The sequence below is a fragment of the Myodes glareolus genome, chromosome 12 (genome assembly GCF_982192425.1).
Source record: "Myodes glareolus chromosome 12, mMyoGla1.1, whole genome shotgun sequence".
Classification (NCBI taxonomy): domain Eukaryota; kingdom Metazoa; phylum Chordata; class Mammalia; order Rodentia; family Cricetidae; genus Myodes; species Myodes glareolus.
Genome location: NC_142037.1, coordinates 28557715 through 28572605, shown reverse-complemented (window position 1 = coordinate 28572605; position 14891 = coordinate 28557715). Strand labels below are relative to the sequence as shown.

At 43.7% G+C, this 14891-nt stretch overlaps 1 protein-coding gene across 1 annotated transcript in view; it reads right to left on the bottom strand.

Annotated features, from left to right (window-relative positions):
* Window positions 1-14891, bottom strand: part of Wdfy2 (WD repeat and FYVE domain containing 2) — a 131581-nt gene that overhangs the window by 13725 nt on the left and 102965 nt on the right. The window contains exon 7 of the mRNA XM_048421708.3: window positions 7146-7272. Within this exon, the coding sequence (XP_048277665.1) occupies window positions 7146-7272 (127 nt within the window). The remainder of the gene's footprint in view (window positions 1-7145; window positions 7273-14891) is intronic.

Genomic DNA, 14891 nt, shown 5'->3' with positions numbered 1-14891 from the left:
TCAGTGACCTCCTATCTCTTCTGCTCCTCCCTCCAAAAGCCTGAGAGCCTTTCTAAGCCCTGCCTTACTACTTCCTGTCTCTCTATCTGTCCTCACTCCTCCAAAACCTCTATGGTTAATTGGCTAGCTCTGCCCTCTGATTCAAAGCAAACATTATTGTCAGAATGTGATCAAAATATCACACTATAGTCCTGGAAACCCATAAATATCTGTTCCTTCCCCTTAAAATTGATGCTATGTACAACTGCATTACATTTTACCACACACAACTGCATTGCATGTTTTACTACTATTTATAGAACCAAGGTCTGGGCTGAGACTAGTAGCAGAATGCTACTGGTATGGGTGAGGCTCTACATTAAAATCTAGCATCAGAAAAGGCAAAACAAAATAGATCCGGGCATAGTGCCTCATACTGGTAATCCTAGCACTGAGAGGTTGAGGCAGGAGAATTGCCATGAATTTGTGGCTGGGATGGGCTACACTAAGTTTCAAGGCAGTCTAAGCTATCTTGTAAGGCCCTGTGAATTCTGTAACTCTCTACAGGCTACAGATATTCTTTGTATTACTCTGTTGTTTATCTGAAGGTCAAGTCAGACTTCCAAAATGGATGGCTTCAATTCTTCAAGAGAAAGATCACACCTATCAGTATTTGAAAACACTGACATAGTGAAGAACAACAGCTCCCTGGTCACAGGCTACTGAGTGTCATCACATTGATTAGACAGTGCTTAAACTGTGCAGTGGACTAATTAGGATTCCCTTAAATTATGGGAACTCACTTTGTTCTGGGAACAGATGGCACCATGAACAGGCACCACTAAACCAGGATCCAGCAGAACAAGAATTACAGCTCACTCAATAGAACAAAATGACCACAAATTGGGGATGCGTTGTCTAGAATCCCACTGATGCTTTAATGTTCTATTTTCTGGATATATAATGATGTCTTTCCTTTTCCATTAAGCCATGTCTAACTTACAATCTAGTAAATTCTGCTTTTATAATCTAAATCAAAACATTTAAAACCAGTCAATCTCACACTGTCCACAACTCAAAACTGTTAAGACTTCCCTTAATTTTCAGGATAATACAGCTATTCAATGGGTTCTACAATAATCAATCCACAGGGAATGGGGAGATGGATCAATCCAGAAAGTACTTACCACACAAACATGAGGACCTGAGTTCATGTCCCAGCACCCACATAAAAAGCTAAGTATGCTTCCTACTGCTGTGGAAGCAGAGACAGGAGGATTTCCAGGACTCTGGCCAGTCAGCCTCGCTGAATCAGTGAGTTCTATGTTCAGTGAGAGACCTTGTCTTAAGAAAGTAAGCTAAGGTTGGGCAGTGGTGATGTACGCCTTTAATCCCAGCACTCAGGAAGTAGAAACAGGTAGAGCTCTGTGAGCTCAAGGCCAGCCTGGTCTACAGAGCGAGTGCCAGGACAGGCTCCAAAAGCTACAGAGAAACCCTGTCTCGAAAACCGAAAAAAAAAAAAAGGTAAGAAGCAATTAATCCTAGCACTCAGGAGGAAGGTGGATCTCTGTGAGTTCAAGGCCAGACTAATCTATAGAGAAAGTTCCAGGATAGCTAGGCTGTTATACAGACACACCTGGGGATGACACCAAATACCAACCTTTTGTCTCCATATATATTTCCCTTCCCCATGAACATGATGCACTGCCCATATCCGACCATACACACACAAGGTAAATAGCCCAACAAACCAACTATACAACCAAGCCTCTTTTATATTTGAGAATGATGCTCATTGAATCAAAATTGCCTTGTCATTTTAAGAATTTATGAAGTCAAGGTTTACAACACTCTCATAGGAAATCTGGTCAGGACCATACAGTAGGAAGACATGTAGTTGACCAGGAACTTGGATGCTGGACACCAGGGATTTACCAATGAAGGTGCCTGAGGTGAGGAGTTTTCCAGGATGGGTGGTGTAGGAGGTCCTTCTGTTTGTGTGTTGCTTTTATGGGTTGAATAAAGATACTGCCTTTGCCTTTTGATAGGACAGTCCTTAGGTGGGTAGAGTAGACAGAACAGAATGCTGGGAAGAAGGGAAGTGTGGCAGACGCCATGGAGCCAGCTGCCAGGTCAAACATGCTGAATCTTTCCCGGTAAGCCACTACCTCATGGTGACATACAGATTATTAGAAATGGGTTGAATTAAGATGTGAGAGTTAGCCAACAAGAGGCTAGAGCTTATGGACCAAGTAGTAATTTAATTAATACAATTTCGGTGTGGTTATTTCAGGGGTTAAGCTAGCCAGGTGAAAGGACACAGCCCACACCTCCATACTACAGATGGGTTTCCCAGCTTTGGCAAAGCAAGGGGCAGCAGCTCAGAGAAAAAACAAAAAACAAACAAAAACAAAACAAAAACCAATAATAATAAGCCCACCTAACAAGTTTGTAAGAGTGGACAAGCTGTAGTTAGCATTTTGGGTATGAACAGAACGCTGTATGGATCCAGGTAGGCAGAGCAAGCCTAAGAAGGAATGCGTGTTCACTGGCACTTACTTCAGAAACAGAAAAAATTAGGCCACACTAGATGGTTCTGGTCTTTCTTGTGATCAAAAGTCACCCTTCACAACCTGTGATCCCAGCACTGGAGGGATGGATGTAAGAACATGCCAAGTGTAAGACTGGCCTGGCCTACACAGTGAGACTTTCTAAGAATAAGCAAATAAAAACGATAAAAAACAAGCAAACAAGTCAAATCTTTGTGAGCTTTATAAATTGTTATGCTCACAGAGTTGTGAAGATGAGCTGTCAAGTAGACCGACAAGTTTGAAATGGGCGGCGCTGAGATGAGGTCTGTGTGCCAGCTGTGCACTCACACACTTTTCTGGGCCACTTCATTCTACAGGGCTGTATTAATAGTACATTTGACTGCTGTTTTACAACCCTGTGTTATACAAAAAGGGCAGTACCAAAATCTTGCCCAGTGAAGGCACCACTATCACCAGTCCCCACCCAACTCATGACAAAGCCAACTGGGTATGTACATACAAACTAACGTCAGCACTCAGTGGTACATAGCTGTGGGAAGGATGCGCACATGCATGTGGAGGTCAGAGGTCAACCTTGGGTATCACAGCTAAGAAGTCTTCCATCTTTTGTTGTTATTGTTTAAGGCTGCAGTGACTGGCTGGGCAGCACTGCCCATCCATCTCTCCCTGCTTCACCAGCACTGTGTTCACAAGAACACATCAGCATGTCTAGCTCGTTATAAGGGTCCTAATGCCCAAACTCAGGCCTCAAGTTTGTGAGGACAGCACTTACTGACTCAGCCATTTCCCCAGCCCCCACGTAAGCATTTTCTGCTCTTTATATATGGATTGTCTTCTGGACTAGTTGTAACATCAAAGCACTTTTCTTATTAACAACTAATGTAAAATAACTCACATTCATTCATTTAAAAGTTATGATTTTAAAAGCATGGAGTGCTTCCATTCTGATATTCAAGTGTAAGAGGGGGAATCTATCCTCTGTTCAGCTGGAGAGACTTCAAACTGATTAAACTACACTTCATTTGTTAAGGAAATGGTTCCCAACCTTCCTAATACTGTGACCCTTTAATACAGTTCTACATATTATGGTGACTACAAACCATAAACTTATTTTGTTGATACTGCATAATGGGAATTTTGCTACTGTTATGAATCATAATATAAATATCTGACATGCAGGATATTTGATATATGACCTCTGTGAAAGGGTCATTCAATCCTCAAGGGGATCTTGACCCACGGGTTGAGAACCACTGTGTTAAGGCACCCTGAGACATAGCCCAATGATCCTGCAGCCCCAAAGGTTGTTCAGAAGGAGCGCTCCACTATTCTCAGCTGGCGGCAGCATTCAGCGGCTAATGTGTTACGAGGCTCCAGAACTGTTCGTCTTCCAGCACAGGAGCGTGGAGCACAGCGATGAATGCTAGACCTCGAGCTTTATAATAATCTGCTTGGGGATTTCCTGATTTAAGGATTGGAAATTCAACGACCTTCCAAATAAAAACTAGGGGAGGAATGCAAAGATACCTCTTATCTTCATGTCTCATCTGCTACACTGCAGCACTTATCCTAGGAGGCACTTCAAAGCTGACGATCATTTTGTGGATGAGGCCCTTCACATACACACCGATGTGTTCAGATGAGTACACGAAAGCCCTGCTTTCCAGAGCATGGAGATTCGCCTCCTGTAGACACTGTACTCAGAGGGACAGTCTCGTGCTTCTTAGCAGTGCTAGAGGAAGCATGCCCTACAAGGCCCAGCTATGTAACCTGACTGCATCAGTGTCCAGTGAAAATACAGGGTTGGCAAAAATTCGTAAGGAATGAGAAGGTAGTGACAGCAGCACATGAGACCAGACTGGGGCCATCAAAGCCTGAGGCCTTCTGGAACATCACCTCTTTAAAATACTTCCCCAACTCTATTTTATGTATATGTGTCACCTGCACGTCTGTGCACCACCTGTGTGCCTGGTGCGTGCAAAGGCCAGGAGAGGCATCAGACACAGAACTAAAGTTACAGATGGTTTGGGCCGCCAAGGGGGTGCTGGAAACTGAACCCTGGGTCCTCCAGAAGAGCAGCTGGGGCTCCTAATCTTAGCCTGAATGCTAACTGATTAAACCCAATCCTGCTGCCAGGTGGTGATGGCACACACCTTTAAACCCAGCATTTGGAAGGCAGAGGCAGGTGGGTCTCTAGGAGCTCTAGGCTGCCTACAAAGCAAATTCCAGAACAGCTAGAACTGTTAAACAGAGAAATCATCTCGAAAAACAAAAACCGAAGATAAAAGAAACAAACCAATCACAGACTTGTCTTCTATGACAGGGGTCTACCCTCTGTGAAAGCTCTACCGCATATTTTAGCTTATTACACGTTTAGTGAAATAACTGGAAATAAGAGATTACCCCTTCTCCTAGTGCCCCCTAACTCTGAGGGGAGAGGCTGCCCCAGAGAAATAAGAGACTACCCCTTCTTCTAGTGCTCCCTAACACTGCAGGGAGAGGCTGCCCCAGGGACTTTAAAGGAAGCTGTTGTACGTGTTGACCTCACCCTCACTGGCTCCTCAACACAGACGGCAAGTTGAGAATTCTTCTTTTTGCATAGCCTTGGGTGCAATTTACTTGCTATAAGGGCATAAGCTCAAACCCTCCCCATCATATTTATTTACTGATAGGCCATTTCTTTACCAAAGAGTTTGTTTATTTACTTTTTTTTTTTTTTTAGAAGGATCTCATGCAGCCCAGGCTGGCTGAGGATGGCCCTGAACTCCTTCTCCCACGGGCTGGGATTACTGGTAAATCCCACCATATCCCAACACACTGGACTCCTGAAGGGCTATGGGTGCTCATAAGGGAAACCTTACACATGGTGAGATAAGCAGGAATGAAACTAAGAGTTAGGATGCTGGAAAGGGGAAGAACAAGAGTTGTGTGTATCTAAGAATCCTGGCTGTGATCAGCCTCACAAACTCTCCTGCTCAAGTCTGCCATGGGTCCCAACATAAAGGGCAACACAAGCTCTCCACTGCTTGAAATCAAAGTACATTAAGTCACCCAGAAGTTTTAGGTCTAAGAAAACACGACTAGAGAAAATACAGTCATAAGGCTGGTCAGGGAACAATAGTATTATTCTAATAAGAAAAGATCTACTTGGATTGGTATATTTAAAAAAATCTAATAAATTAAAAAGAAAAGAAAAGATCTAAAGCAAATGGTGCCAGTAGGTGTTGAAGCACTACCTATAACCTCAGCATTCAAGAGCTGGAGGCAGGGGGACCTCCGTGAATTTGAGGACAGTCTGAATACCATTATGGTTAGAGGTACATAGCAAAACCCTATCTCAAAAACAAACCAAAAGGTGGCACTGCTGTATAAGATAAGGTGGGCATGGCACCACACACCTCTGGGTTTGTGTCTGCAGTATCTGTAAAACTAACAGCTGACACTTGAGAATCTTAACTGCCTCCCAAACTGGAGCCTGGTTCTTTCCCTACACAGAGCTAGCCTGGAACACAATTGCATTCCACTTGCCACAGGGAATGAAAACACCAAAAATACCTGAAATGCAGATAACATTATGGCAGAGTATATTGTCTTAGTTTTCTTTCCCTGGACATGAAAACTCTTTAATATTATCTATCACTTTCTGTTTTGGTGAGTCTGCCCTAACGATGGGGACAGGTTTTTGAAAACAGTGTGATGTGTTAGGTGACTCCATCACTGAGTGTACAGACCCAGAGGGATAGCCCAGGTTTACACTTAGGCTACATAGGACACAAACCTGTGCAGCGCTGTGTGTTTAATGCAGTCACACATCAGAAAGGATCAAAGGCAGGACTATGCCTGAGATTTTGGCAGCCCCGCTACAACCTTCCAGGACCAATGTTTAGCCGCTGCGAGCGGTTGGTGAGAAGTGGTAGCACAAAAGACGTGTGGCACTGTCTTAATATGATGGCTGGAGAGACCCATGCCAGCTCCGCCAGTCCCTAAAGTCAATTGCGTCCCTCATTTGCATCAACTCTGGCTGCTGGTCATCCTGGGGAAAGGAAGGAAAACTAGGAATTGTGGAGAGAGGAAAAACGAAGAAGCAGAAAAGAAACAACACATCCCCAGAGCTCATCAGCTGCCACATGCTGGCCGACGTCCACCTCACAGCTCTAGTGTCCAGCTAGGGCTTGCTGGTCAGGAGAGGACAGATTAGCTACTAGTCTAGCCCAAGTACACAGGAACCAGGACAAACGGGAGTAAAGTATGAAAGGCTATCAATTCTGTCCTCCTCAAGCTGCCAGGAAGCCTGAATTGTACAGAGATTTTACAGGCTTCCAGGCTTGTATTTAACAATGCTCTCTCTTACTCTCAAACATTCACTTATATTCTTTGTGGCTTTAATTTTTGTTTTTAGTTTATTCGCAGTCATCATTTTACTGTATGCATTCAGAGGCACTGGGGCCTCAGTGGCTGGAAGCAGCCTTTGTAGACACACAGAGTCAAGTAGGCGGTTACTGTGTTCCTGTCATACACCTTCTGGTGTGAAGGCCCCCCAGCATCCTGCCAGGTGCCTTTGTATGGTCTCGTCAGGAGCCTGCTGTGAAAGACTCTACGGGAGCACAGCCTTACTTGTGTCCTTGGAGCTCGATGGCCGTCCCTTTTCTCCCGCCGATGTCCCACATGATGACGGAGTGATCGGAACTGCCTGAGAATAGCACACGCTGGACCGGGTCCCAGCAGAGTGCTGTCACCCCTCCTGAGAGAACAGACACAGCCAGTGTTAGTTGCAGAGCAATATCCTTGCCACAGAATGGGATCTTGAAGGGATCAGGACCCACACAGTCTCTGACTTAAGTATTTGTTAAATGAGTGGGTAAGTAAGCCCCAGAAAAGAAAAACTGCTCCCAAAATAAAAATAAAAAAAACTCAGTCTTTAAGCAGCCACATCCAATGTAATATATCATAAAATCAACTACTATAAACAACAGAAGGCAATCCACCGGTGTAATTCTAAGGGAAATATCGCATTATTTGGAAGTATTAACTGTTTCTTCTTAGCTATTACCTGCTCCTCACCTTGACAATAATAAATGAGAAGGAAATGAGAATTAAAATGTTAAATTAGATCTCTTCCTTTCTTGACACATAATAGCTGTACATGTTTGTGGGATTCAATGTGACGTTTTAATTTAGTTATACATCACATAACAAGCAAACCAAAGGACTAATTAGCATATTCAACTCATCAAACATTCATAAGTGGGAGTATTCAAAACCCTTCCCAGCGATTTTGAGATCTACAATACCATTCTCCTAGTAACAGCTACCTGCTCTGTAACAGAGCACCAGAGTTCACTCTTTCTGACTGCGATTTATACACACTGACCAACTGGGGACCACTGACCAAGTCACTACTTCGACGAGGCCAACTTCTTAAAATCCCATGGGAGATTATGTGGTCCTTATTTCTATGTTTAGCTCACTTCATTTAACATAATGTCCTCTAGTCCATCCAACATGGTTGACAAATTTCACTCATTTTTATGGCTTGACAGTATTCCGTCATATGTGTAGGCATATAACATTTCCTTTATCCACTCATAATACATTAGGCTGTCTGTTCCCATTCCTCAGTTATGTGAGGAATTCTACAATAACAGGGGCAGCTATATCTGGTACACCGACTCCATTTTCTTTGAATATAACCTTAGTAACTGGATCAGTGGGATTTTATTTTTTGTTCATTTGTTTTGAGACAGGGTGTTACTATGTAGTCTAGCCTGGCCTCAATGTTTTGATGATCCCCCTGGCGTTGTCTCCTGAGTTCTAGGATTATAGGCATGTATCACCACGCCTAGAAGTAAGTTTAGTTTCTAATATTCTGAAGACCCCCCCACAATACTTTCTATAAAGACTGATAATTTACAATTCTCCCACCAGAGTGCAGTACCTTGCCCCATAGCTTTGCTCCACATGCTACCGTGTATCAATACCGTTTGTCCTAGCTAGGGTTTCTGCTGCTGTGGTACAACATCAGGACCATGACCTGCAGCAACGTGGGAAGGGGAGCGATTCTATCATCTTCCATTCTTTCCTCAGTCCGTCACTGAGGAAAGTCAGGACAGGAACTCAAGCAGAGCAGGGACCTAAAGTGGAGACCTTGGAGGAGTGCTGCTTAGAGCATGGGAGGCAGCCAGCCCAGGGCAGCATTGCCCACAGGGAGCTGGGACCTCCCACATTAATCATCAGTCAAGAAAAGGCACCCCTGGCTGGCCCACAGGCCAGTCTGGTGTGGGCATTTTCACAGTTGAGAGTTTCTCTTTCAGAATGACTCAGGCTTTGGTGAGGCTGACATGAAACTAGCCAGCATGTCACTGTACCTGCTGAGAGAGGCTTGATTTCTCCGACGATGAGTGATACCAAGCATTTCCCTTATAGCTGCTGGCTATTTGCATGTGTTTATTTGAGAATACTGTGATGTGTTTTTATATTTGGATATTAGGTATAACTAAGGACAACATTAGAGGTAGAAATTGTTTCTTTGGGAACTTGAGTCTATAAATCCTTTATAAACCAATTATACCCTAAGTGTTAATATCCTTGTTCTACTTAGCTTTAATTGTCAACTTGACACAGTCTAGAGTCATCTGAGAGGAGATGCCTCAACTGAAGACTGTCTAGATTGAACTGGCCTGTGAGCATACCTGTGGAGGAGTCTCTTGCTTGTTAGTGCAGGGTACCCAGCCCATGGTGGGGGACAGCATATCTAGGGAGGTGAAACTGAGAAGTATACAACAGCTGGTTGAGCATAAGCCAGTGAGCAAGCCAGCAAGCAGCATTACTTCAGTTTTGACTTTAGATTCATGCTTGAGTTCCTGCTCTGACTTCCCCCAGTGATGGACTGTGGTCTGGAAGCATAAGTCCAACACTTTCGTCTCTAAATCAGGATGCTGTATCACAGCAATGGAAAGGGAAGTAGACTGACACTCACCTGCACAGTGAGGAAGGCGGTGCCCTACAACTGCTCCACACCTACTGGATGAGAACTGACTGGATCAGTTAGACAGGACTAAGACAGTGGTGCTCAGTCTGTAGGGCAGCAACCCTTTCACAGGGATTGCCAAGACCATCAGAAAACAGGTATCTACCTTACAAATCATAACAGTAGCAAAATTACAGTATGAAGTAGCAACAAAATAATTTTATGGCTAGAGGTCACCACAAGAGGAACTGTATTAAAGGGACGCTTGCAGCATTAGGAAGGTTGAGAATCACTGGCCTAAGCTGCAGGTGCTGAAGTGATGGCTACTCAATGTATTGACAGAGTTTCTTCTCCAGCAATTCCCTCCAATTCTTTGAATAATGAGAATAGAAACAAATTTTCTATATAAAATGAACACATAGCCAACAAATACCAAGGAATGTCAAAGATGTTCATTTTTTAAATACTATTGAAAAATATTCTAATATTAAGTAGCTTATATTTATTGGAACCTGACATTTAGAAATGATTTGGAGGCTTTTAGGGAAGTTTCTCTCCTAACTGTCCCAGCAGAGTCCTTTAAGATCACATGGGCCCTCCTTGCTCCCACTGCTATGGATTTGCTAGCCAGCCTCTTCCTCTCCCTGCTCTGCATTCTGCTTGCACACACTCCTCTTCACAACGAGCCTCACTTCCTCTAGCAACATGTGGTTAACCAGACCCTCATCCTCACCCACTCCACTTTCCCCCAACAGCAGCCAAGCACAGCGCCAGGGCAGAATGTGGGGCAGATGAACGAAAATTTGAAACCTTGTTTTCTCCAGTGCGTGCTAAGCCTTACCTAAACCCCACGTCCTTAGAGGCGACCCCACCACTGCCCTCATTACTCACAGAGGTCTTCCCCCAGAGTGGCTATCACTTCACAGACAAGAGGCCCTGGGAGGCTAGAGCTGTGGCTTGTTTACTGGTGTCTCTGCCGGGTTTGCAGCAGACATTCCGCCTGCACATGCAGAGGAGCCAGCGCTGAGGGATGAGGAATAGGAATGAATGCTTTCGGCCTTCCCCCAGCAGATGAAGCAGGGCCAACACCTCTTTCCTGGGTAGGCAGTGTGGCTGATGAGATGCTCGGAAATGGGAAGTGGTCTTCTTCACAAGTGAAGCCATTTGCTTCCCACTCAGGGAAACAGATAAAGCAAGGTGACAGACGTGACTTCTCCTATAAACTGTACAATGGGTAGCTTGGCTTTTTAAAGCACCACATCAGATTTAAACAACTGTGGGCACTGTGAGAAAGAATGGTAGGAAAACTCGGAGGCTCGATGGATGATGGGCTCTGTTATCAAATTAGGTCGCTACAGAAATACTTCCCTGAACTATTGTATACTTAAAAATGAACAAAATGGCCAGAGATGCCATCAGTGGAAGAGCAGCTGCCTAGCATGCAAAACAAAAAGCTACCACAAGAGTTGAAATGGTAAAATCTGGGTTACAGATATTTTATGAATGTAATCCTACAACATATATACATACTGGGTTATTTTTACTTATTGGATTTTCCTCAATTCTTAACTGAATATTATAAATTTATAGATATAAGCATTTCAATAAAAACTATTCACAATTCTTTGACTATTTTTCAACTTCTAAAATTTATGTGTATGAGTATTTTTGTGTATATTCATGTGGGTGCCTGTGAAGGCCCCAAGGGGGAGTCAGATTCCCTGAGGTGGGGTTACATGTGGCTGTGGGCCTCCTAACAGGGGTTCTGGGAACCAACTCCAGCCCTCTACAAGAACAGCACGCACCCCTAACTGCTGTGTAGACATCTCTCTGGCCTCTCTTTACTATTGTTTTTTAAACAGCAAGATCTTGGTTGTTCATGCTGGCCTCTAACTCTGGCTAGGTGAGTTCCCTGCCTTAGCCTCCTAGGTAGCTGTGTAACTCCATCTGCTTGCTCCACATTTTTTATTGTTACATAAACAAGAGTGTCAAATGTGGAACTGGGTCAGAGTCTAAATGTTTTTAGAAATCTAATACCTACTACCAAAATGCTTATGAACTATTTTAAATGATTAATTTTTTGAGGCATGTACAATAGCCTTGCAAAACTGAACTCAAGAGATAGAAACTGCTGGGTCTGTCTTTGCCAAAGTGTGACAAGTAACTTGCTCAGAGTCTGGCATCACACCCTCAACAGTAAGATAGGCAGGCTAATAACTGGCTAGCAGAGGCCTTGAGCCAGTGCTCAGACCACTGTGCTTCTTAAATAAAACGTCACCGAAGTCACTGCCTTTTGCTCTAGGATGAAGGGGTGAGGATTTGTGAGCTCCCCCTGTAAGCTCTCTCCTCTCTCTATTTTTCCTGCATAACTTATTTATTCATTCTACGTGTGTGGGTGTTTTGTCTGCATATACATCATATGCATGCCTGGTGCCTGCAAAGGCCAGAAGAGGGCACTGGATCCCCTGTAAGTGGAGTTAAATATGACTGTGAGCTGCCAAATGGGTGCTGGGAATTGAACCTGGTTCCCTGGGAGAGCAGCCAGTGCTCTCAACTGCTGAGCCATCTCGCACAGGAGGCACTGCGCCTTCACAGCACTTCTGCCCACAACACATCTTGATTAATTACCTGCAATTATTGAGCTGCTGTGTGAGTGCTGTATTGACTGCAGGTGAGTGGAGGTGAGGGTTACGTTTGCTTTACTGATCCTCTACACACTGACACCATCCACACAGAGAACAAGTCAATGCTGATCAACTCAGTGTAGTCTCTACACTGAGTGAGACCTCAGAGAAAGATCTAGGTGCAAGTGTTCAAAAGTTAAAATTCTCACTGTGACCATTTGAAGATGCCTATCTGCACAGGACTTTCCTGGTTTTCTCAGCTGCTTTTGAAATAGCCACAATATTTCTTTTGGTTCTCCTAAACAGTAAATAAGGCTGTGTTTAATTGTTTGTGAATTAGAAGGCTTTGGCAGATTCTATTCAAACCCTCTTATTTTTCATATGTTCATGTTAGTTAAAACAGTTCTTGGGCTAGGCATGGTGGCTCACTCTAGTAAGGAGTTTGAGATTGAGAGGTTGAGGCAGGAGGAGTTTGAGTCCAATCTGAGTTACACAGCAAGATCTTACCACACAAAACAAAAACCATAAAAATAAAAAAGATATTACTGATGCTATTAACTTACAGTGGTCAAAACAGGTTTCCCTGATTCGCTCAGCTCAATTTAGAGCTTTTAAAAGAAAACCAGCAGAGGGAGCAAAGAACATAAAATTAGTTTTCTAAATCTTCCCTGATTGGAGACTGCAGCTGTTGGGCTGGTTCCCCGCTACTCCACATTTCTGTATGACTTTCTACACTGTAAGAGACAGTGATGCGCAAATGGCCACAGCTCCCTATGACAGAGAACAGTGAGACCAAAGGCCATGAATCCCCAAGGATGAGAACAATGAGACCAATGGCCACGGCTCCCCAAGAAAGAAAAGAAAATGACGGGGAGAATGATCATGGCTCCATCCACAAACACTGAAGATCTCTGTGTGAGTCAGGTCTCAACTGATGAGACACCTCCCTCCTCTAATGGATCTGGCTTTGGTCTTTGCTTGGCCCTTAATAAAAACCCCTTTCTAGAACTTGGGACTACAAGGCACAGACGAGGCCTCCTACATAGGAATGGCTGAATACTGCGAACTGTGCCTTCAGTGTAGCTGAGCAAGCTGTGCTGCAGCCAACTGGTGCAGCTCCTGTCTGCCAGAAGTTAAAGCGTCTCCATTACTACATTTGCCCTCATGTGAGCTAGCAACCTTCCTGAGCCATGCCATCTGCCTCAGAGGTACTTCATGATAAAAACGAGAGGATGCTTTAAACTATGAGAAAGATGAAGACCCGGCACCTAAGTAACAGTTTATATTGCAGCAGGCATGCGGAAAGCACAAGACAGAGTCATACCAGTCAATAATGCAGAGGGCAGAAACACCTTTGCACTAGCAAATGACCTACATGCATACCCCTTAAATAACAACCTAAAGTAAGAACTTTCTAATTTCTATCAGCAAACAGGCATATGGAAATGTTTCTATCCAGCCATGCTAAACTCTCTCTGGCCAGCATCCCATGTCTGTCTGCTGTTCCTTTCACTGGGCAGCCTCCCTTTCCCATGCCTGCAGATGCTCCTATTCTGTCTCTGCCACTGCTGCCACTGGTCCAGCAGGAACCAACATAACTGGCTGGATCCAGAGTTAGCTGCTCCAGTCCCAGCCCTCACCGCTCATGCAGCACTAAGCAATTTTCCTGCCTACATCATGTATGAAACAATGTGTGAATGGTGTGATCACACGGATGTGATTCTGCTTTAAATGTATGTTCTACACATCCTCTATGTCTCTCTTATTATTTGTATCTGTTTAAAATTTCCATTGCGGCTCTGAAAATGTGGTTTCTCTGTGCAATATGTGACCTCCACCACCTTGACTAAGGGCAAGGAGGGCAGGTCAGACAATCTCACTGCCGTTTTGACTAAGGGCTGGGCAGGTAACCAAGTCGCCATCTTTACTGAGGTATTCCTTGCCTCGTCTCACCGTTTACTTAAGTTTTTGTCTCTAAATTCTACTTACTGACTCTGTTACATGTGTGTTTTACACAGTGGCATGCTTTTGGCAGGGTCCACCAGAGCATTCACTTCAACTAACTCCTGTTTAATATGTGTGTGTGTGTGTGTATGTGTGTGTGTGTGCGCGCGTGCATGTAACTTCTGAGTTAACTTTATGTGTGAACATAAGTTAGTTTTAACTCTGTCTATATGTGTATGAAACTTAAATTCAACTGTGTATGTTTTCACCTGTACTTACTGTTAAAATGTGTTTTAAGTCGTCCCAGCCCTAATGAGCTCTGTTCACTGTATCTCATTCCAGACTAAGAAAGCAGTAAGTCTCAAATATTTTAAACTGGTATGTACTTTTAAGTCTGTTACAACATATGTATATGTAATCCAACTCTGCTTTAAAATATATTCTATATAATGATAAAATTTTAAGGTTATAAAGATCTATTTCAGATTAACAAGAGCTAACCTACAGCCTTTCCTGTGAGCTGTTCTCCACGATCGTCAGTTCTACCGCTAAGCTCCTGCTGCAAAGCTTTTCCTTCTTTGTCTCTCACAGTACAAATCTCACCTGTTAAGTTGAGAGCCAGTACTGTCAAGCTTGAACCCAGCTCTCCAGGCAGATTCTATACTGTAGTTATAACTTATCTATATCCAATAAATTGCTCAGAGATCTGGGGAATATGGCATTTAAATGTTTAATTATTAAAAGACTTTTCATAACAGAGAGATAGATTGGCTCCTAGCAGCAGCACCCCATTTCTTCCAAAGAAGACAGAAGACAGGTGGACAC